Source organism: Catharus ustulatus, chromosome 22 (assembly GCF_009819885.2).
Source record: "Catharus ustulatus isolate bCatUst1 chromosome 22, bCatUst1.pri.v2, whole genome shotgun sequence".
NCBI classification, from domain to species: domain Eukaryota; kingdom Metazoa; phylum Chordata; class Aves; order Passeriformes; family Turdidae; genus Catharus; species Catharus ustulatus.
This window is the reverse complement of record NC_046242.1, coordinates 5,408,103-5,430,587: the sequence shown is the minus strand read 5'-3', so window position 1 is coordinate 5,430,587 and position 22,485 is coordinate 5,408,103. Positions and strand designations below refer to the sequence as shown.

The window sequence follows — 22,485 nt, the reverse complement described above, 5'->3', positions numbered from 1 at the left end:
TTTAGTATGGAAAATTCAGAATATTTCAGCTTAATTAACCAGTATCACTTCTCTGGGTCGGGGACAGCATTTCCCATTTTCTGCTCTCCTTCTCCAAAGTGAATTTATCATCTCTCCATCACATCCCATTTTGCTGAGTGTTCTAGAGGTTCTGATTGCTGTGCTGATAAAGGCAAAGCACTTTTCCTTTTGATTTTTCTCCACAAATTATGCTTCATTTTTCAGGTGTGGCTTCTGCTTTCATGAAATCCACTGCACTCGTTCCTCCCCTCGAATTTCCTCTTGAACAAAGTCAATATTTAATCTGGTTCTTGTCTGCTTTTGTATTTTCCTCCTGTTGTCGAGTGATGATGGGATTTTACTGATGAAATTCTGTGCTGTATCAGCTTTAAATTGCTCAGTGGGCCAAGGAAATCATTTGAGCTGATCCTCCTTGTAGATCAGCCCTGAGCACTGATATCACCTGGGGCTGCCGTTTTTCCAGACTTTTGGGGCTGCTCTTCAGCTGCAGAAGGAAAAAAGGGATGCCACTATCACCTTCCAGTCCTTTTGATCTCTCCCAGCATCTCCCAGATTTCTTTTCCCTGGAGAATTGTCCTTGTAACTCTTACCCAGCAATCTCAGCAAAAAGCATTTTTGGATCTACAGGATTTTTTATGTTCTGATGCAATCCATGTTTTACCTTCACCAGGAATTAAATCCTGCCTGGCACAGCTCTTTTTGTTCAAAGGCCACCAACTTTAGCCTGATTAGCAATCAGAGGAGTGCCTGGGTGTCCTGTGGGGTGACATCACAGAGTGCAGGTCCCTTTCCCACTGCCAGGATCTGAATCCCCCCTGGAATTCTGAATTTCCTTGCCCTGATGAGTTATGGATGTGCCTCCCCTCATTCTGTGCTGTGCCTGCCCTCAGGGACAGGTTCATTGCTGGTTTTTTACTGCAGATAAAACAGTTCCTGTTGTTCTCCTTACAGATAACAATGGGATCTCCAATCTGAATGGTAATGCCAATCTTTCCTGGCTTCCCTTTGCCTCAGCTTGGTTTTCCCTGGTTCTGTGAACACAGTTGGGATTTTCCCTCTTCATTCCATGGCTGAGTTCAAGTTTTCCTTAGAGGAGCAATCCCTGAGCCTTTCTTACAGCAGAGCTGCTGGAGTTCAGAACTGAAGTCACTCCCAAAGGCTGAAAAGTGAGGGACAGTGCCTGGAAGGGCCTCTCTCCACTCTTGTCCCACACAGGTAAAACTCAGTTTAATTGTCCTGGAGAAGGCTGCAAACTGTCCCTCATGCAAACACAGAATTTAAAGCACTTCTGCCTCTGTGAATAATCACATTAAAAGGCTTTAAGACCCTCCTGGAGCCCAGGTGCTCCCTGTGTGACCTGTGCTGCTCCCCAGACTTTGCCCCAAAGCTGTGACACTGAAACTTTCCTCAGCCTGCCCTATTCCCTGCTGGGAATTTTCCACTCTTTCCACAGACAAAACAGCTGAGCCTCTCCCTGAGCTCAGCAATCCTCCTGCTGCCTCCTGGGCTAGAGGTCAGCCTCCATATTTGCCCAGTGGAAGGGGAGGGGGAGCTTTTTTTTTTTTTCCAAGCCAATCTGACCTAAAGAGCTGTTGTGAAATCCCTGGCACGGCCCCACAGTTTCCATAGAGCCCCGACTGGCAGAAGCTCCTGCTGTGAATGTTAACATCCCTTCCAGGGCTCCTGGCAGGGCCACTGGGGGAATTGCAGAGCCCTGAGCCATGTCCCAGTGCCTGCAGCTCCAGCTGATCAGATTTATTTATTTCGTGGCCTTTTAATTCCATAAAAAACTGCAAACAAACTGCTCAGCTTCCTAACTGTGGAACCGGTGGGAACAGAGCACTTCAGACCTGCCCTGCTCCTGCAGCCTTGCCTGAACAAAAGCAGGATTGTCCAGGAGCTGCCCCGGGGGCTGCCTGGCACTTTCCTCGGGAAGAATTTCAAAGAGCCCATCTTTAACACTCCCAGAATTTGTGGGGAGCACTGCCAGCCATTGTCTGCTGGCCTTTTGTGGGGTTTGCTGAAGGCTCTGCAGATCCTCTATGTGTGCCTTGCTCCAAAAGGCACCACAAGTTTAATCCTGGATTTGTTTTCTTTTAGCCCTTCTACTTCTCTACTATTTAAATGCCAAAAACATTTGACAGCATCACTGAGCTGCACCCTCACTCTGAGCTGTGTTAACTCTGTCCCCATCTCCTCAGTGATGTCACACAATGAACAGAACCAGCATTTGCTTTAATTGTTGCTGATGCTCCAACAATTGGACAGCAGCTGGCTCCTGGCACCTCGGTTTAATATCATAAAGGAAGGAAATCCAGTGCTAATTGTGAAAAGCAGTGATTGTTATGAGGCAATGTGAATTTTGGAGGGTAGGGACATCACTTGTTTCTGTTCCACCCTGAAATCCGTGGTGGGGTGAAAGAGAATTGCCACATCTCAGTTTCTGGAAAAGTACTGGGGCTCTTTGTGAGCACTTAGAAGATAAAAAGCTCTGCAGATATTAATTTTTTTATACTAAATCATGTAATATTTACCCATCTTTCTCCTGTGCATCGTGGGAGCTTTTCACATCCTCACAGGTGAGATTCTAACAAGACAGGGAAATAAAAGTCCCACAATGTGAAAAACACACCCAGGAGAGTTCTCAGCATTTACCAGGTGTGTTCCCTTGGATCAGACACCAAAGAAACTCCTTAAAACACCAGGATCCATCAGTGCAGCTCACAGGAGTTCTCAGGTCAGGCTTAACTCTGGCAGAGTTTAGGGGAGGTTAATCCACAGAGGCAGAGGAAGGCACTGAAGGGTCCCAGAATTTCCTTTCAAGGTTGATGAATTCACTCCCATCCCAGCACAGCTGATGGGGGTGGGTTGGTAAATGAACAAAACAGTTCCACAAACACTGGGACCACTCTCCAAAATCAGCACTCTGCAGTTTGATTGGAGTATTTTGATGAAGGATGGGAACCACTCTATCTGTCCCTCACCTGAAAATGTTTCTTGCCAGGGATGAACATTGGATCTGTCTCAGATTTCCGTGCAGCTCCTGCCCCAGACAGGCTGGGAAACTGATGCTGAGTAAAAGATGACACTTCAAGTTCTGTAGCCATAATTTTAATGAAATCAGAGATATTTAGTGATGTTTTCCACTTGTGCACTGATTCCCTGCTGCTGAGATTCTGTGCAGTGAAAGGTACTTGCCAAACTGTAGCCTGAATTACATTATTATTATTATTATTATTTCTTGTTTGCTGCCTTATTCTTTTTTTGTCACCCAAAATATGTAGAGGCATTACTGGTGAAACAACAGATGTGCAATATTGACCAGGAGATAATCCCTTAAGGATTTTTAACTTATTCTTTTCTATGTTTGGTCTTCACTTGGAAGGAAATAATTAATTTATTTCTTCCACCATAGGAAAGCTTTATAAAACTCTGACCCATTTTCATTACAACCTGTTTGAGTAGGATTTGCCACAAGAGCCAGAGTGGAAGGTCCCCAACCCCCAGAACCATTAAAAACTCCAGGCCACAAGTTTGCAAACAAATAAATGTTTAATGGCATTGTATAATGGATTTACAGGTGTTAAATAGATTATTTTACACGAGGGTTTATCGCTCTTCCAGCTCCTTTAGCAACTCATCAAAGTGGCTGATGTACCATTTTGCTTTCTCCTTTACTTGCTTTCTGACTACATTGCCTCCAAATCCAATGAAGCAATCCTGGAGAAACACAAGGAATGGGCACATGGATTATTGCACGGAAGGAATGGAGCTCTCAGTAATGGAGTTTGCTTTTAAGATTGGATTTTAAAATCACAGCATCCTTCCCTGCCCTGTTTTCCTTAGCAGGTTCATTTTTCAGATTTATTAACAATTAATTCTGCAGCATTGTGGTTACTGGGATTTTTCTCAGTGCCTTGTAGCTTCCAGTTTGTTGAGATGTGAGATTTTACTGAGAATCTGATGTAAATGTGATGCAATTCCATTCAAGAGCAAGTAAACATTGGCTCATGAGCATCCCACAATTACCCCTCTCCTGTTTACCTTACCTCTGCTTACCTCACCTGAGAGATACCAAAAGCAAACATTAACCCTGTCCTCAATCATTAACCAGAGCAATCATCATTTCTACATCTCACAAAACCCCCTGCAGTGAAAGTGCAGGGTTTAAAATTTCCACTGCAGCTTTTTTTCTTTTTTTTTTTTTCTTGAGGTGGGAAGCATTAAACAAATCCTGAGCTGCTTTGGGGAACTCTTGTGGGGGAAAAGGAGCTGAAGGGGAGATGGAATTAAAATCTCTTCCTGGGACATGACCATTTATAAAATTTGTCTTTCTGGTAATTTTTAAATTAAAGAATCCAAACCTCACTCTTCTTTTTCCCCCCAAGGATTTGCTCAGAAGGAATTTCTGCAATACTCACTCCAGGGGGGCAGGCTTCCATGTCTGTAGCTCCATCTCCAATCATAACCACTTTCTTGAAATGGAACTGTTCTTTCAGATGACTGATAACTTTTCCTTTCCCCCCTGATTCAGCTGTTGGTTGTGTTTCATCAAATCCTGCATATTCTCCTAGAAAACAATGGAAGGACAAGTTGGAAATACAGATATTTTCTGGTAAATGAAGGAAGATCTCTGCCTGTGGTCTTGACTTCATCACATAAAACTCACAGCATCCCAAATAAATCATTCCAAGGTGAGTTTAGGACTGGGATTTAAAAAATAATTTTTTAAAAAATAGAGATATTTTCAGAGAAAAACAGAAACTTGTGTGGGCAGTGCTGCCAACCCATTCCCAACCACTGTGGTGTGAAGATCCCAAAAGCAGCACCCAGGGAACCCTGAGTGAGGAACAGCCCCAGCACCTACAGCTCTGCTGGGCACTCCAGCTGAAAATGCAGAGCAGCCCCTGATTGGGAGGCTTGTGGAGCAGCTCAGGTCATGAGCTCTGCTTTGAAGGAGCAGGAGAAAATGAAACTCTGCTCTCAGCAGCTCTAACAAGTTTTACCTTTGGCACAGCTTGCAATTAAAAAGTAACCACAGCTCTATTTCTTACACTGGTTTTTGGTAAGGTTTTGTGATTTTCCTCTGTGCAGTTGGCTGGACTGGCAGCAGGACAGTGCCTGCAGCCCCATATCTGCCAGCTGGAACCAGAAAATGCCACAAATGAGCAGAGAAAGGAGGTGGGAGGGGCTCTCACCGTTGAAGTAAAACTTGAGCCTGTTGGCGAAGACGTTTGCTGTGGGAATGTTCAGCTGCAGGGCCACGTGTTCCACAATGCTCTGAAACCCCCCAGAGACCAAGAACACCTGAACCCCTCGTTGGTGGAGTCTGCTCACCAGCTCCCTGGGAAGAGACAGCACAAAGGTCAGAAATCCTTCCCAAAGCTGTGCTGTTTTTGGGTGGGTGCTGCTTTCCAGCCCCATCCATCCCTGCTGCCCAAAGCTTTTCCCTCTTTCCCTTTGTTTGGGCACACAGCTGGCTGGAAAGAGCTGCACAAAACCATCATTTCACTCCTCAAAAACAAACACTCCCTAAAAATTTTTTCTTTCCACTTTCATATTAGTTCCCTTGAACAAGTCAGAGCAGATCCAGTTCAGATTTTTTTTCTGAAGTGAAACAGTGGCAAGAAAATGAATCTGGAATGCAGCAAAAGCAGGGAATGAGATGAAACCACTGCCCCAAAATGCTCAGTGGGCTGAAAAGTGCAAAGTGCAAATGTTTTCTAGCTCAGATTTGGTTCACCAGAAGCTGGACATCGATGCCATCATTAGAAGAGGGCACCAGCTACAGCAAAGGAATCAAAAAATTTGGGAGCTCAGTTCATGTCAGCAGGACTTGAAGGCAATGAAAAGTTTCAGGGATTTGGCTCTGGAGCAGGAAGATCAGCCTGCAGCAAGGGGAGCAGGGGAAGGGGGAGCCGGAGCAGCAGAAACACTAAAGACTGAAAAGCAAAGCAGAGGCTTAAAGCAGGACCCAGAAAAGGAGGAAGAAAGGGAAGGAATGAAAAGGAGGAAGAAAAGAAAGGAATGAAAAGGAAGGAATAAAAGGAGGAAGAAAAGAAAGGAATGAAAAGGAGGAAGAAAAGAAAGGAATGAAAAGAAAAATCATGGGATCCTGAATAAGGAAACAATGCTCTCTTTGTAGTTACCTCTAGCTATCTTCTACAGAAAAAAAAAAAAGATAAAATACAAGCACAGGATCATCTAAAACTCCTTTTACTCCTTTTATATACTAAAAATATTTTAGTCTTGAAGCTATGGTCAGATTTTGTAGTAAAGAAATTCTTTGCAATTGTTAGAAACAATTTGAATAGGGAAAAAAAAAATCCCCAGAGCTTTTCAGTTTAAATAGTTAATGTTCATTCCAAACCTCAGGATGAATGAATACACATATTAATGTTTGTTTGCTTAATGAGTATTTTAATGTTTTTAGGGACTTCAGAATGGGTAGCTCTGAGCAATGCATACCCAAAACTGAGCCAGGGCTGTGACTGTGCTCAGCAGTCACAGAGAGGTAACAGAGGTGAATAAAGAACACACCAAATTTAAGGAGGTATTAAATCTCCTCCAGTCCCATCACCCCTGTGGTTGAACAGATTCTTTTCCTTGCACATTTAATCCTCAGGCCAGGCTTTGAGCTTGACAGCCAAGGTACCAGTTAATATCTAAGAATCTTTTCTTTTTCCATGGATGTTTAACTACTTGCCATGGAGTCTGATCCAAGCTTTGCACACAGCTAGCATGGACATGGAGTGGGAAGGCAACACAAACCAGCTCTGTGACCTTACAGCATCACTGATGACTCAGGATTGGGTTTATTTATTCCATCTGCTCCCTGAATACTTCAGTAAAAAGCAGTTTTTCTTACCTTATTCCTGGAGTTAGCTGAGGTGGGTTGTCAGATATTAATTTCTGCACTTGTTCGTAGGAGGGCCGGATGAGCCCTAACCGCGCTGTGAGAGCTGCCTTGAACGTCACAGTGCCCCCCATGGCTCTGCGGGTCCTGGCGAAGCCAAAAACCACATCAGGGACCCTGCAGCACTGAGGTGCTCCCAGCAGCACAGCATAACCAGGCAGGACAAGAGCCAGGTGAGAGAGGTTCTGCTGAGCCCGGAGAGTGGGGGTGTGCAGTGCTGGGAGATCCACTCCAGGAAAAGGGCTCCATTCCCTCTGTGCTGCCCTACTGGCACCACACTCCTGAGCTGAGCCTAACAAAGCTTTGGTAAAACTCTCAGCTTGTGCTGTTCCCCAGCCTCAGCAATGGGTTGGGAGCACTCTCCTCCACCTCATGGTAAGGTTTCCTCATTCAGAACAGGCCTTGGTACTGCTTAGCCAAGTTTAATGATGAGGGTTGCTCTTAATCTATCAAAACTTTTCTCATTCAGAACAGGGTTTGGCAATGCTTAGCCAAGTTTGAGGGCTGCTCTTAATTTATCAAAATCTTCCTCATTCAGAACAGGGTTTGGTACTGCTTAGCCAAGTTTAATGATGAGGCCTGCTCTTAATCTATTCTAATTTTCCTTGTTCAGAACAGGGTTTGGTACTGCTTAGTCAAATTTAATGATGAGGACTGCTCTTAGTCTATCCAAATTTTCCTCATTCACAACAGAGTTTGGTAGTGCTTATCTAAGTTTAATCATGAGGGTTGCTCTGCTCTTAGTCTATCCAAATTACCATTAGAGAATTCACACCAGGACAGTTTTGTTGGGTGGCCTCACAATTCCCAAACCAAATTACTTCATCCCGCCTTAATTCCCCTTATTACCCCAACCCCCAAATAAACTGCAACACCCTCCAGCAGAGCCAGCTAACTGCAAAGGCCAAATCCCTGCCCACAGATCGCTGCCATGCATGGCTGATCCCTGCTGGCACTGGGGGCTGTCCCAGCCATACGTACATCTCTGCCACAGCGTCCCCAACCCCGCAGAACTTGGCCAGCTCGTCGATGCCCTCCTCCCTGATGACCGTGCTGTCCACGTCGAAGCACACGGCGTCGGCGCTGCGGAAGATCTCCTTCAGCTCCATCAGGGATGCCATCCTTTTGGGAGCCTTCTTACTGTGAGGGGACAAGATGAAGTCTTTGTCTGAGTGGGAGTAGTGCAGTGTTTCCTGAGCCATGAGTGCTGCTGCTCTGGTGCGTGTGAGAAGGGCCGAGCAGAGCCTGCTCACGGCTTTTATCGCAGCCAGGGTGGTGGTGGAGGGCTGCCTCAGCTGCTGATTTGCTCCTGCCTGTTGCTGCCTACTGATGGTCACCTCGAGCTCCAGGTGGGCCGTGGAGCCCTGGGCTGCTGCTGATTTGCTCCCTGCTGCCTCAGCCCATCGATGTTCGTGGGTTCAAGGTTGTAATCCTTGGCATTGGCTGAGGCACCAGGCTGCCAAGGGCTGGGTGGGATTGCAGGGCTCTGTTTCATCTCTGGGGGATCTGGATTTCTCATCTCTGGGGGATCTGGATTTCTCATCTCTGCCAGGGATTGCAGGGCTCTGTTCATCTCTGGGGGATCTGGATTTCTCATCTCTGCCAGGCTGTGGTGTCACAGTTGTCACAGGATTGATTGCAAACTATCCTAAAACTATCAGTGACTGGTTGTCCCTAAATCAGGAAGGTTTAGATCCTTTTCTACATCCTCACTAATAAAAGATGGACCATTAACATTGGGGATTAGCCTTTCATAAATCTATCAGTCTTGGCCTTTGAGGACTTTGCTCAACCCATCAAGACATCACATTTTCCATAACAGCCCCTGACAAAAGTATATTTTCTACCTTTTTAGATCTGCCCACTTCATTATGTTGAGCTCTTCTACAGATCAGAAGCTTAAGGTGTTAAATATCTTCTTACTCATCCCTATCCACCTCGTGCTTCATCCTTTCACAGGGGAATTAATTCAGTGTGGATTTCACTATTTACTAATCTATAATTAACACACAAAACACCTTCCTATTTATCTTACTTCTCAGACTTTTGTAGAAGTTTTTGTTTCTTCTAATCTCTCAGACATCTCTCAGGACATGTCTTGTATGATTGATCTGGGTTGCAGGTTCTTTTCCTGGGATGGGGGAAAAACACCATCAAACAGAAAGTTCTTAAGAATTATGGATGTCTTTATAACCTTTCATCTTCTGTTTTCCTCTCACTAATGGTCAAAGCAGGAACAAGAACCTTTGGGTTTATTCCCAGGACGTGGTGAATATTGGGATACAAAAGGCTTTCTGAAAAATTCCCATCATCAGTACAAATGTAGAACACACACCTCTCTTATCTGGGATAAAAGAGAATGCTCCAATCTGTTACTGAAAGGTGGAAATCTGTCTGAAGGAAAGCAGCCAGGCTGAGTGTGAAACCTGGTGTGAACAGCCAGGAGCTGTGCCTGGCAAGCAGGAGGTGTCAGTGAGCAGGGGACACACAAGAAGTGACAGGGGAGCACAGGCAGCCCTCAGACAGACTTTTTGTGGGGTTTATTCTGCTGCCTTTGAGGGGAGTGGGTGGCTCTAGAGGAGATCTCCCAGAAAAGGGCTGCTCTGAACTGCAGCTTGGCAGAGCTGCCCTTGGTGCATGGGCACACCACAGAACTCCAGTCTAGCCTTAGGATCATGACTAAAGGATCATTTGCTGCAGGCCATGTGGGGCTTTATCTCTTTCTACAAAGACTTCACTGGACATTTAAGAAAAGCCATATAAGCCATCAGCAGAGCATATAAATGAAAAGTGGCCATGGACATCAAAAGTTCCCTGTGTCAGAGCCCAGCTCTGAGGTAAGGCTGGGTGGCCAGGGGCCAGTTCTGAGGTCAGCCTTGGCACTGCTGGGCAGGTGACACCTGAATCCCACATTGACTTTGCCTCAGCCTTGACTTGCCCTGCACTGCAGGAGCTGGGCTGTGTTTGCAGTGACCCACACCAGCTTTACAGGACAGGTGTGACACTGGCGTCACCGTTGTGCAAAGGCACCATTGCCTCACCCGGGGCTGCGCTGCGACCCTGCCCCAGCCTGAGGCTATGGCACTGTGGGGACACTGTGACGTGACTGCCAGGTGACAAACTGCAGTGCCAGGCTTTCATCTGTCCCACACAAACGTTATCTCTGTGAGCTGGGACAGGCAGTGACGAAATATTCACATTTTCTTCTCCCTCGTGTTCGCATTTCCCAGGCTGCTCTCCCTGCTGGATGGTTCTTACAGTGATGCCATGAAAGCTGTGCTGGATTTTGGCACTTTGATGGACAAATAAAGAAGAATTATTGTGGAGTCATAGTTGGAATTAACCCTGTCCTCTCTTTATAAACTATTGCTTGGAACTATTCTTCAAAAATAGTTTCAAACTGTTGTTTATGTTGTCTAAAAATTACAAATTGGAAGGAAAAAAATTTCAAAAATCATCAGCAGCACATCAGAGCAAAAAGAATTGAAGCTGTGTAAAACCCATGGACAAATCTCAGCTACAGTCAGGGAAAAGCAATTTTGTATTCCAGAGTGGTCCAGGCCTGTGGAAGTGGCAGAGATTAATTATTCCAAAATACAGAGCATGTGATTGCTTGAAAGTGTAAATGTTTTAATGAGATGGGAAGAAAAATTAAATTCTCACAAATAATGGGTTCTGCTTCCATATGAAAAACACTGCTATGGAATCTCTGGTCTTCCTACCACTGAATTTCAGGTAGGTAATCAATTCCTAGCCTGAAAATCATCCAAGCAGCAAACATTTCAACAGGTCTGATATAAAATATCAGGGGAAAAAGCTGGAAAGAAGAATATGGGGAAGAGAACAACAATGAGCAAAGAAGTGGATAAAGAAGACAAATGAGTGACAGAGAGAGAGAGATAGGGTGAAACTTGAGATAAAGATGGAGAAAAAAGGAAATCCCAAGGGAAAAGTGGAATTCCTGTGAGATCTCCTTGCCTCCAGACTATGAAGTGTTTCATTAGGCTATTAAAAAAATAAAAATAAATAAATAAGACATTTTCACAAGAAATAATTCTCTTTCATAATAGCCAGGGTGGAGTCACAAACAGAGGAATTATGTAAGAGCACATGGGAAGGGAAAACAACTGAAATCCTCTCTGTTTGCTGTCCCTTCAAAGGGCACTTGCCTCACAGGGAAAACCTGCACTACCCTCTGCATCCACATGTGATGCAAATGGAAGCAGCAGGAGCTGCTCAGAGCTGCAGGTGCTCTGGGGCTGCAAGGTTTGATGAGATCTCAGAGCCCTCCGTGGGACTAGACCTCCCTTGTTGTCACATCTCAGCTTTCAGAAGTGCTGCCACGCTGCTACTTTACATGATGATCACATTTATTGCTGTTAAAAACGAAGATTAAGTGATTCTCAATGAGATATTACCCAGCACTCAGCAATATCCTTGTTTGCAAACAATTTCTGACTCACTTCCCCTTTAACATTGTATTGAACATTTACAGAAGCTCAACCACATTAAACTGTTTCTTTTGCCTTGAAGGGAAATTGCTGCTCGGAGCAAAGGATTTGTAGAAAATAGTTCCTGAAACTTTTTTCAGGACCTTTTCCTCCTACAGCTTCTAAGAACATTCCCAGGAGTGTTTCCATGGTATGAGTTTAAACAAACCACTTAATCCTCATTGTTTCCAGTCCTGTGTCTGTAAAATGGGAATAATACAGTGACACTGCTTTTCAGTGCTGAGCTTTCATCCTCTGAATTAGCAACGTTTTAGAGCTTCAGAGGAAAGCTGATACATTTAAGCAGATTAGTTATATTTAAGCAAATTGTGTTTGTGTTTTATGTAAGTTGTAGAAGTTCAACTCATCCACCCACAACTTTTGCAGGGTGACAATAGGAAGATTCAGTCCTTAATCTGGGTTTTCTTCTCTTTTTTCAAGTTTGTGCTAAACCTCCTGGATTGTCTCTTTCCTGTTAGGTTTTTCTTTAGCCTCCTGCTCGGTTTGTAAAGGCAGTGGCACAAATCTGTCTGCAAGTCGAGAGATGAACTGCCTGCAGCCCCACACCATTATCTGCACAGCAGTGCCTCACAGCGAACTCATTCCAGCACCTCGTGAAAAGCAGGTGAAAAAAGGGCACAAGGAACCTGTTGCATGTTGACATCCACCTCCCAACTCTCCAATCCCCTCTCGCCTGTCCTGCCAAAATGCTGCTGCTCCCCCCGTGCCCTATTGCATCATTCATTCACGCTGCTGTTATAAAACACTGCCGGGCAGCACAGGCACAAGATCCTCCTTATTTTCCCTGCTGGAAAAAAACAAACAAACAACAAAACAAACCAACCCCGGTGTTGTGGATCTGCGAGCCAAACACCAAGCCGTTCGGAGCTGTTAGAAGAGCACGGTGCCGGTGACTTACAGCAGTGAGCTGGCCGTGCTGCCGCTGGAAGCGCTGGGATCAGCCGAGCCCTTCAGGGACACAAACCCCACGCACGGGCTGCGCTGGACCAGAGCCGCATCTTGCCGCTCAGCCCCTGATAAAGCGCTGAGTCAGGCAGCCCGGGGGGTTTGTTTGAGGTGCTTGCACACATGGGAGCAGAGCAGGGCAGCTGTTCGCTGCCAGCGCAGGCAGCGGAGCTGCGACCGCCCCGCGCCAGGGGAGGAGCTGGGGACGGGCAGGGAGCGGCGGGCCCGGGACAGCGGGGCCAGACCCGGTATGGGGAGAGATCGGGGACAGACCCGGTATGGGGAGATCGGGGCCAGCCCTGGGGTACAGGGAGATCGGGGCCAGCCCTGGGTATGGGGAGATCGGGGCCAGCCTGGGTATGGGGAGAGATCGGGGCCAGCCCTGGGCATGGAGAGATCGGGGCCAGCCCTGGGCATGGAGAGATCGGGGCCAGCCCTGGGCATGGAGAGATCGGGGCCAGCCCTGGGCATGGAGAGATCGGGGCCAGACCTGGGTATGGAGAGATCGGGGCCAGACCTGGGTATGGAGAGATCGGGGCCAGTGCTGGGTATGGAGAGATCGGGGCCAGACCCGGGCATGGAGAGATCGAGGATGAGCAAGGAGATATCGGGGCCAGCCCTGGGGAAGGGGAGCTCGGGGATGAGCACGGGGAAGGCTCCGAGGAGCAGCAATGGGGATTTCTCCTGGCAGAAATCAGAGGCGAGGCAGGGACGCTGTTTTAGGGAGAGAGGAGAGGATTTGTGAGCTGAGATCACAGAATGACACAATCCCACAATCCCCAGGTTGAAATACACCTTTAAGATCGAGTCCACCCCCTGCCCCAACATCTCAACTAAACCCTGGCACTGAGTACCACATCCAATCTCTTTTTTTAAACACATGGTGACTCCACCACCTCACTAGGCAGGTAATTCCAGCTCTCGATCACTCTTTCAGTAAAAACTTTTTCCTGATATCCAGCCTAGATTTCACAGCTTAAGGCTGTGTCCTCTGGTTCTGTCAGCGCTGCCTGGAGAAGGATCTGAGCCCAGTGACCACAGCCACCTTTCAGGTATTTCAGGATGCAATATCTGCTCTTGGCTTGAGCTGTCAGTGCATCCCTGAGTGAAGCTACACAAATCACATCCCTCGGCAGCAAAGGGAACAGGCCCTGTGTTGTCTCCCCAAATGCAGTGTTGTCAAAAGCTGTGGAAAAATCACCAAAGCTGCCCGTGCTTGTGTCCCGTGGAGGAGCTCCCCTCACACACTGCTTGGGTTGGAAAATGGGAGAGTGCCAGCCCAGGAGCTGTGTGGTTCAAGGTCAGGAAAAGCTGATTTAGCTGATTTAGCTGCTTTTGCTCACTGGTGCCAGGAGTCCTGTGACTGCTGCCCGTGTGTTCTGCACCGCTGGCTGCTCCAGACACACTTTGTGCATGACCTCTTCTGCCATCCTGGCACTGCCACCCAACATTCCATGGATTCATCAAAACCCAGCACCTTCTGTGCCTCTCCTCCCTTTATGTTTTGTCAGAATTTCTCAGGATCTCGGTAAGTTTTTGAGTCAGGAAAAGATGGGAGCAAACCCCTGTGCAGCCAGACTGGGATCAGCAGCCTGCTGCTGTTTGTCAGCTTTATCGTGGCAGGACAGGATGTTGTTTAAAGCAGATTTAGAAATCATTTCTGTGAATAAAGTTAAAGGAAAACCCATCTTGATAAAGATGAAAGAAAATGGCTTTTACTGAGAATCTCAGAGGGGTTTTTGCCAAGATAAGCAGTGCCTGGCTTGACTAAGAGAATTGCTGCTGAATATTTAATGAAGGATATTGCCTTTATTTGGCTTAGCTTAATGGACATGTTGGCTTTAATTTAGTTAAATAATTTGATTCTAACCTGGTGTAATCCATTGAATTCATAGGGCAATTTAAGTGTGGTGGGCATTTATCCTTTATTTTTATTACACATAAAAAACAAATGCACAGAACAAGTCTACAGCTAAGACTGAAAAAAAAAAGGAAGAAAAGCTTGTCTTGATGGCTGAAAAATGCTGCAAAATGGGAATTTAATGTGAAGATGCTTGTGAGAAATGTTCCTATAACCCAAAATAACTATCCTGAGGAATGTGAGCCAGCATAGAAACACAGAGAGCTGTGCCTGGGAGCTGTGGGAGGATGCTCAGGAGTGAAAATACAAACCTGATACAAACACAGCACCCAACTCCTGTACATCACTACAGAACCTCTCCATTTGTACAAAAGAACAGCAGAAACCACCTGCATGGAGGATTAGGATGTCTTTGAAAACAGCTTTTCCTTTTTATCCCCTCTTCTCCTAAAAAAAAATCTCAAAGCTAAATTTTCCCTTTATTTTCCTGCAGAAATAATTCCTCTCACAAACCTGATCCACATCACTCCCAGCCCCAAACAACACAGGTGTTTTAGGATGGGCAATTCCTGCCCTTCCATAGGCATCAGCAAAGAAAACATCAAATTGTTACAAGCCAGCAGGGATGGGTTTGACAAGGCTGCCCTCTGCTGAGAACAAAAAAACAACAAACCAGAGAAGCAGGAGAAACAAAATATTTAACCTGGGAATTCCAGAATCCAGGCCAGAGCTGGGGATCCAGGTGTTTGCACAGCAGCCTCTTGGGCCAGGTTGGGTGTTTTGTTTTGTTATGGTTTCAGCATCCCAACAAAGTGCAGACAACATTTTAACAGAGTTCCAGAGCCAATATTGAAATGGCAGGTGTGATTCCCTGCATTTTGCAATGTCTAATGTTTATTCCTAACGATTGCAATCACAGAGGAGAAAGCCCAGCCACTCCATTGGAGTCAGCACCAAAATATTTCACAAGACACTGCTCAGCTAAACAAAAGGGCTCCAAACTAGTAGGATGTCCAAACACCACCTAAAACATTACAAAACCAGAATCCCAAAGATATCAGCAGGGAGACAGACAGGCCACATGTGGGAGTTCTCCTCTCATGCACAGTGTGGCATTTTGCCCAGAAACCTGAGATCCTCACCCAAAGCAGGTGCCACAGCCTGCAGCCAAACCCTGCCAGGCTGCCCTGACACTTGACACTGACTTTGCCCACAAAACTCCTGTGCAGCAAATTTGGGACCAACAGCAGGCTCAGACTTTACTCCTGGAGGTGGTGTGGAAATATCTCCAGTTTGTTGCACTGCTGAAGCAATGCAGGGCTGCATCCAGAGCTCCCTGCTGCAAAAAGTGGGATGGAGAGGGAGAGATTTCATGGAATTCACAGGTTTGGTTGGAAGGGAATTCAAAGAGCATTTTGTTCCAGCAGGAACACTTGCCACTATTCCAGGGTGCTCCAAGCCCCATCCAACCTGGCCTTGGACACTTCCAGCTTCTCTGGGCATCGTCATGCCTGGTGGGTTTGTTCTGGGGAAGGGTCTCTGCCTTGCCTGGACCAAATACTGACAAAATCCTGGCCTCAGGGCCGGCTGTCCCTGTGGGGATTATTCTGGGGCTGGGCACCTTTTCATGGAACACCTGAAATAAGAAGAGGGCTGTGTCACAGCTGGTGCTGCCAGGAGCTGCAGGGGGTGTTTGAGGGGACAAGGCCAGCTGGAATTTGGGATTCAAGCCTGGTGCAATCGGTGCCTGCAGGGATGTGAGGGACCATGGCAGCAGCTTCTCCTCAAGCTCCTCTCCAGGGAAAATCACTCGTCCCTCCTTTTCAGAGTCCAAAGTTACAAATATTTCAGTGTGTACAGGAATGAGCCCTGGCAGGTCACGTAGGGCAAACGTTTCAGCACCCATCGAGGTTGTCTTGACAACAATATTTCTGGTTTTATTCTCCACAGAAACCTCTGGGTGGCCTTGGGAGGGACCATCCCCATCCTTAGAACCCCTGGGAGGGATTCACGGCAGGAAAGCCCCGGGTAGAGGGTGTGCACTGGGGGCGATGGAGGCCCCGGTGCCCCATACATCAGACGAGTTTTAATTAAGAACCATTGATTATTAATCCAATCCACTTAACTATTAATTCTATCGATCTAATGTGAAATCATCGGGTTTAGTTATTTATTCGCACGGTTGTGCGGAGCTGCTGGGGGTGTCTATGACATGAGGGCGGATTAAGCACAGACCGCCCCTGCCCGTTCACAGACACCCGCCCCGCGCTCCCCTCACAGCCTGGTCTGAGGGCGGCGCCGCGCCCGCGCCTCAGCGGGGCGGAGGGGGCGGGGCGGAGCGGAGCGACAGGAGTCTCAGCCAATAGGAGCGCGGCTGGCGCGCCAATGAACCAATGAGAAGCCTGGACGCCTCAGCGGCGGGAGCTCTTGGTATGAGTGACAGGCATGCTAGCCAATAGAAGTGCGGCATCGTGCCGGAGCGCCAATGGGCGAGCCCGGAGAGTTCTAGAAGGGGCGGGCGGGAGGCGGGGCCGCGGTGCCCCGCCCGGCGCGGCCCAGAGCGGAGCGCAGTCATGGCGGTGAAGGCGCTCAACCCCAAGGCCGAGGTGGCCCGTGCCCAGGCGGCGCTGGCCGTCAACATCAGCGCGGCCCGCGGGCTGCAGGACGTGCTGAGGACCAACCTGGGGCCCAAGGGCACCATGAAGATGTGAGGGACCCCCCGCGCGTCTCACCGCGGGCGGGGTTGGGGGAGAGCGCGGCCTGAGGGGCGGCGTGAGGGGGAGCGGCGAGGGGCCGGGTGTGCGGAGGGGAGCAGGGCGGAGGCGGGAGGGGTGAGCGGCTGAGGAATGGAGGGATGGGGAGGGAGCGGCGCGGCCCCGCACGTGTTCTGGGGCTGGGGCTGAGCGGATGAATGGATGGGGAAGGAGCGCGGCGGGCCCGCGGCCTCACACGTGTGTCGGCGCTGCTCACCCGGCCCTGCCGCCCGCAGGCTCGTGTCGGGGTCCGGAGACATCAAGCTGACCAAAGATGGCAACGTGCTGCTGCAGGAAATGGTGAGTGGGGCTGCTCCTCGCACGGGGATTTAGGGAGGGATTTACGAGCGCCTTTGGGTGAGGGGGAATCGCGTCCCCCGCTGCCCCACCCATCCTTATCCATTGAAAGGAAAATGTCCCATGGGAGCATGGAAAAGAAGTAAGTGCAGGTTAAGGCAATACTGTAAAGAAAATAACGTTCAAAATACAAATGGCACCATAACAATGAGTAAAATAACCTATTATCTATAACAAAACCAATTAGGGTAACCCATTAGAACATCACCTTCAGTTCTTTCTTAGCTGCTCTCAGATGTTTGTTTGCTGTACCACTGCAGTGAAACTTAACTGCTTACCTTCTTATTTTTTGTCTAGCAAATCCAACACCCCACGGCCTCCTTGATAGCAAAAGTAGCGACAGCACAAGATGACATCACTGGAGATGGCACCACCTCGAACGTCCTCATCATTGGAGAGCTCCTAAAGCAGGCAGATCTTTATATTTCTGAGGTGTGTATGCAATGTTTCATCTGCAGGTGGGCAGTTAAAACCTTCACTGAGACCCCTCAGTGGTTTGTTTTTGTTAAATGTTTAATAGGAGTGGAACACAAATACATTGTTCTGCTTAAAATGAGAAGTTGTGAAGGGGAGAAAAGCTAGAGGAGAGGACTTAAAACTTGTTGAAAATCAAACTCTCTTATTGTGGATACTGTAGCTTTTAAGGTTTTGTGTGATACCTGCTGTTACTTTGTTTTTGTGAATCCAAACACTTGTTGAGTGTTAAAAAGGAGCCCTGAGGGCAGGTAAACGTGGATATTGCACAGCGAACACCCAAGTGTGCTTTGTAGTTCCCTTGGTTTCAGTTCTGTGCTAGATTAATCTGTACTTTTCCTCTGCATTGGAAGGATTTGCATTCCTTTTACATGTATTCAGAAGGACAGAACACTTGGCCTGTGGAATCCCATGGAATGTTGAAACCACAGGTTCTGTTTGTGGAAAAAAGAACCATTTTGTCTTCCACTGTGCAATGATTTCTCTTCCCTTGCCTCAGGGTTTGCACCCTAGAATAGTAGCAGAAGGATTTGAGATTGCCAAGGAAAAAGCACTTGAGATTTTGGAGCAGGTCAAAGTGTCCAAGGAGATGGACAGGGAGACTCTGATCGATGTGGCCAGGACATCCCTCCGGACTAAAGTCCACGCTGAGCTTGCTGACATCCTGACAGAGGTGAGTGTCCCTGTCACCTCTGCCTCTTGGTGTGAAGAGATCCAGCTTTGAGCCTGCTGGGATTGTAATTTGAAGTGTGAAAGATGTGAAGTTGCACTTTGGAAAACTGATGGTCATTTTGGGATGTTTCCCTCCCCTGTTGCAGGCTGTGGTAGATTCTGTGCTGACAGTCAGAAAACCAGGTGAGCCCATTGACCTGTACATGGTGGAAATCATGGAGATGAAGCACAAATCAGAAACAGACACAACGTAAGTCAGGAGGATCCCTGAGCTTTGAGGAGTTTGGGGTTCTCTTTAGGGTGTCCTAAAGCTACCACTGGAAGAGCTGAAATACAGATTTCAGCCATAAATACCTTGGCAGAAGTTTCTGTCACTGACCTTGATTTCTTGATGAAATTATCAAATTGCAAAGAGCAGCACTGGTTTAACAATGTTGGATAAATGCTCTTTTTACCTTGGTGTCTGTGGCTTGATGATGCTTTAGGTTGGCATCTCTTAAATACAAAACAGCATTTGATACATGAGGATTGGATATTCCATAGGATTTCCATTTCCCTCAGTGCATGGATGAATTCTGCACCAGCTTTCCCCAGTAGCTGATGCAGTCAGACACCATGCCAGAGCAAATTCCCTTTTTTCCCCACTGTGCCTGGTGTGCTTTTTGATGGGATTGGGCATGCCCTTGGAAGGGGAATACATCACCCTTATTCACTGCCAACACAATTTGGGTTGGACCAGTTCCGTTCTCTGCACTCCATGAAATCCCAGTTTTGTGTCCCCTGACACCCAGAATGGTTTTTGATCTTGCAGGCTGATCAGGGGGCTGGTTCTGGACCATGGAGCTCGCCACCCTGACATGAAGAAAAGAGTGGAAGATGCTTTTGTTCTTACCTGCAATGTGTCTCTGGAGTATGAGAAAACGTGAGTGCACAGCAAATGCTCATGTCCTAAGGACTTTTAATTAAAACTGTGCTTAAATACCAACCAAGACTGTGAAGGTGAAAGGTGGTGCCCCTTCTGCAGCCCTTTTGGGGAAAAAAATCTGAGAGAGGCAGAGCTTCACAGTGCTTTTTATTTTGTTGTGTGATCACAGAAAGGTTGAAAGTCCTTCCTTTCTTGGGTATAAATTGATATTCTGGAGCAAACACATGAATACACTTCAGAGTTCTCTCAGCTTCAAGTGTCTGCCTTATTTTTGAAGTGGAAAAGCTCTGAACTAAAGAGCAGGAACAGCAGTGTGGGTTGGGAGAACTGGTTTGGTTTGGGTTGGTTTCTTTAGAGTGTTGCTGAAAGGCTCATTCCTTATGCTCAAGTTTATTTCTACAGCAGAGAAGAAGTTTTCTCACTGCTTTTTTGTGGGTTTCTTTCCCCTTCAGAGAGGTGAGCTCTGGATTCTTCTACAAAAGTGCTGAGGAGAGGGAGAAGTTGGTGAAAGCAGAAAGAAAGTTCATTGAAGACAGAGTCAACAAAATCATAGAGTTGAAAAGAAAAGTCTGTGGTGACTCAGACAAAGGATTTGTTGTGATCAACCAGAAGGTGAGATGAAGAGAATAACTAAAAATTATTCGAAATGCTGACTCACCTGGTAGTTATTGAGCCAGAATTAGCTAAATTTAGGCTGATACTTCTGAATATCGTGTACAGTTCCTGCCAGAGATGTTCTTTGAGCCTTGAGGAAGAGCTCATTAGTGTCAGAGGTGTTTTTAGCTTTATGCTTGTGCTGATGGTCACTTTCTGTTTGCAGGGAATTGACCCCTTTTCCTTGGATGCCCTTGCCAAAGAAGGAATAGTTGCTTTGAGGAGAGCTAAAAGGAGGAACATGGAAAGGTCAGTTTTAGGGAGAGGATGCAGTAACCTGCTTTTCCAAACTGAGACACTGAGTCAAATGTGGCTTAAATCCATCTTTAAAGACTTGACTAAAAATTGCACTTCAATCTGTGCAGCTCTTCTGCATTCTTTAAATGCAGACACCTACAGAGGAGCCTTAATTCTACAAGTTAATTTTTTAAAGAGCTCTTCCATGAATAAAACCAAAGTGTTCCAGTTCTAGGATCTGCACTTATTGTCAGTGGCTTTGGGTTTTATTGAACATAAAGCTGAGCTGTTCCTGTTCTCTGCCAGACTCACCCTGGCCTGTGGTGGCACTGCCATGAACTCTGTGGAGGATCTCACTCCTGACTGCCTGGGACATGCAGGGCTGGTCTATGAGTACACCCTGGTGAGTGTTTGAGTGTTGGAACAGTAAAGCTGGAGTGTTGAAATAAAATACTTCAAATCCCCTTGGCTGTGAACATCACAGCCTGAGAAAACAGAAATAAAGCTCTGCTGCCTCTCACCAAAGTGCTGTCAGTGCTGGAGCGAGCCTGAAAGCATCCAGTGAATTCATTTGTGCTGAGAGGCAAATCTGGCTCTGTTTTCACAGGGAGAGGAGAAGTACACGTTCATTGAGAAGTGTGAGAACCCCCGCTCGGTGACGCTGCTCATCAGGGGCCCCAACAAGCACACGCTCACCCAGATCAAGGATGCAGTGAGGGATGGGCTGAGGGCTGTCAAAAACGCCATTGAGGATGGTGAGTCCCTGTTCATCATCATAAGGACCTGTAAAAACTCATCCCAAAATTGGGGAATGTGTCAGCTGCTTTGGTTCCTGCTACAGTGCAAGGCTGAGCTCAGTGTGAGGTGATTTTATAGTTCTGTGGTTGATACCTGTGTGAGTACTCAGGTGCAGGGTGTGCAGGGAACCACTAAAAATGAGCTGTTGAAACTGAAGCAGGTGCTTTTCCCTTGCAGGATGTGTGGTGCCAGGAGCAGGGGCACTGGAGGTGGCAGTAGCCAATGCTCTTGTGAAACACAAACCCAACGTGAAGGGAAGAGCCCAGCTCGGAGTTCAGGCTTTTGCTGATGCTCTGCTCATCATTCCTAAGGTAAAAGGAGTTGCTGGGTGCTAAAGTGGCTTTAAAGCACTCCCAACCTCACTGCTTTTTCTGTGATCAGAAAGTGAAGCCAGTCCCTGTGTTGTGTGCCAGGTGCTTGCTCAGAACTCGGGCTATGATCCCCAGGAGACGCTGGTGAAGGTGCAGGCAGAGCACGTGGAGTCGGGGCAGCTCACTGGGGTTGATCTCAACACTGGTAAGGACTCCCTCAGCCACAGGCTCATGCTCCAGAAAGAACCTGCCTCAGCTCTGAAGAACAAAGTGCTCTGAATGCAGCAAGTTTTACCTTTATTGATAAAAAGCTGCACAGAAGCCTTGGCAGTCAGGCTGCTGGAGTTCTGATTGGAGGGGTTAGAGGATAAAGCTGCTGGATGCTGTGAGTGGTATCAGATGGCAGCCAGCACAAAGTCTGTGTGAGCTGGTTCTTTAAAGGCTGCCTCACTTCTCTTGCAGGGGAGCCAATGGTGGCTGCAGCAGCTGGAATCTGGGATAATTACAATGTCAAAAAGCAGCTGCTTCATTCATGGTAAGGCTGGCACTGTTCCACTTCTGCCCTTCCTCTGTGTGTGTCCAAGTGATGTAAAACTGGGGATCCCACCTACAGGGAGATGTCTTGGAACACAAAAGTGAAGCAGGATTTGGCAATTGTAACAAGATTTCTTTCCTGTTTCCAGCACGGTGATTGCCAGCAACATTCTCCTGGTGGATGAAATCATGAGAGCTGGGATGTCCTCCCTGAAAGGCTGAGCTGGAGCTGCTCCCTGTGGAATTGCTCCAAGGCCCCACCCCAGGGCCCTGTCCTTGGCAGGGTGAATGTCCCACTCTGCCATGAGGGGCAGCCCCTTTGGTAACACGGCCACTCAAAACCTCAGCAACTTAATCAAAGATTTGGCTCTAAAAAAGGAGTTATTTATTTTTGATTTCACTGAACTGTGTGGCTGCAGTTGCTTTCCATTTTTACCCAATAAACTGTTCTGTTCTGTGCTTTGGGTGTCTGTTCTTGACCCTTCACTCCCTCCAGAACATTCTGCACTGGGGGGG

The 22,485-nt window shown here is 47.3% G+C and overlaps 2 protein-coding genes and 2 non-coding genes across 6 annotated transcripts; 3 read left to right on the top strand and 1 right to left on the bottom strand.

Moving 5' to 3' along the window:
• Positions 1-3,554: 3,554 nt before the first annotated feature.
• On the bottom strand, positions 3,555-17,303 carry PSPH (phosphoserine phosphatase). 3 transcript variants are annotated; one of them, XM_033078537.2, is made up of 6 exons: positions 17,225-17,303; positions 7,919-8,077; positions 6,890-7,024; positions 5,220-5,365; positions 4,443-4,591; positions 3,555-3,741 (listed from the first exon to the last, which is right to left on the bottom strand). In XM_033078537.2, exons 2-6 carry the CDS (start codon positions 8,056-8,058, stop codon positions 3,631-3,633), a joined length of 681 nt encoding a protein of 226 aa, XP_032934428.1. In that variant the 5' UTR covers positions 8,059-8,077; positions 17,225-17,303; the 3' UTR covers positions 3,555-3,630. The 3 variants fall into 3 exon arrangements, with proteins under 3 accessions (XP_032934428.1, XP_032934426.1, XP_032934427.1); XM_033078535.2 differs by lacking the exon at positions 17,225-17,303 and adding an exon at positions 12,272-12,580; XM_033078536.2 differs by lacking the exon at positions 17,225-17,303 and adding an exon at positions 12,347-12,580.
• Positions 16,762-22,428, top strand: LOC117006177 (T-complex protein 1 subunit zeta). Its single transcript, XM_033078530.2, has 14 exons — positions 16,762-16,961; positions 17,244-17,307; positions 17,662-17,796; positions 18,338-18,511; positions 18,657-18,760; positions 19,322-19,432; positions 19,888-20,047; positions 20,256-20,338; positions 20,633-20,729; positions 20,934-21,081; positions 21,302-21,435; positions 21,538-21,640; positions 21,898-21,970; positions 22,119-22,428. Exons 1-14 carry the CDS (start codon positions 16,828-16,830, stop codon positions 22,189-22,191), a joined length of 1,593 nt encoding a protein of 530 aa, XP_032934421.1. The 5' UTR covers positions 16,762-16,827; the 3' UTR covers positions 22,192-22,428.
• LOC117006231 lies at positions 18,103-18,234 on the top strand. Its single transcript, XR_004419969.1, has one exon. It is a non-coding gene; the product is annotated as a small nucleolar RNA SNORA22 (small nucleolar RNA).
• Positions 19,073-19,210, top strand: LOC117006230. Its single transcript, XR_004419968.1, has one exon. It is a non-coding gene; the product is annotated as a small nucleolar RNA SNORA15 (small nucleolar RNA).
• Positions 22,429-22,485: the final 57 nt, after the last annotated feature.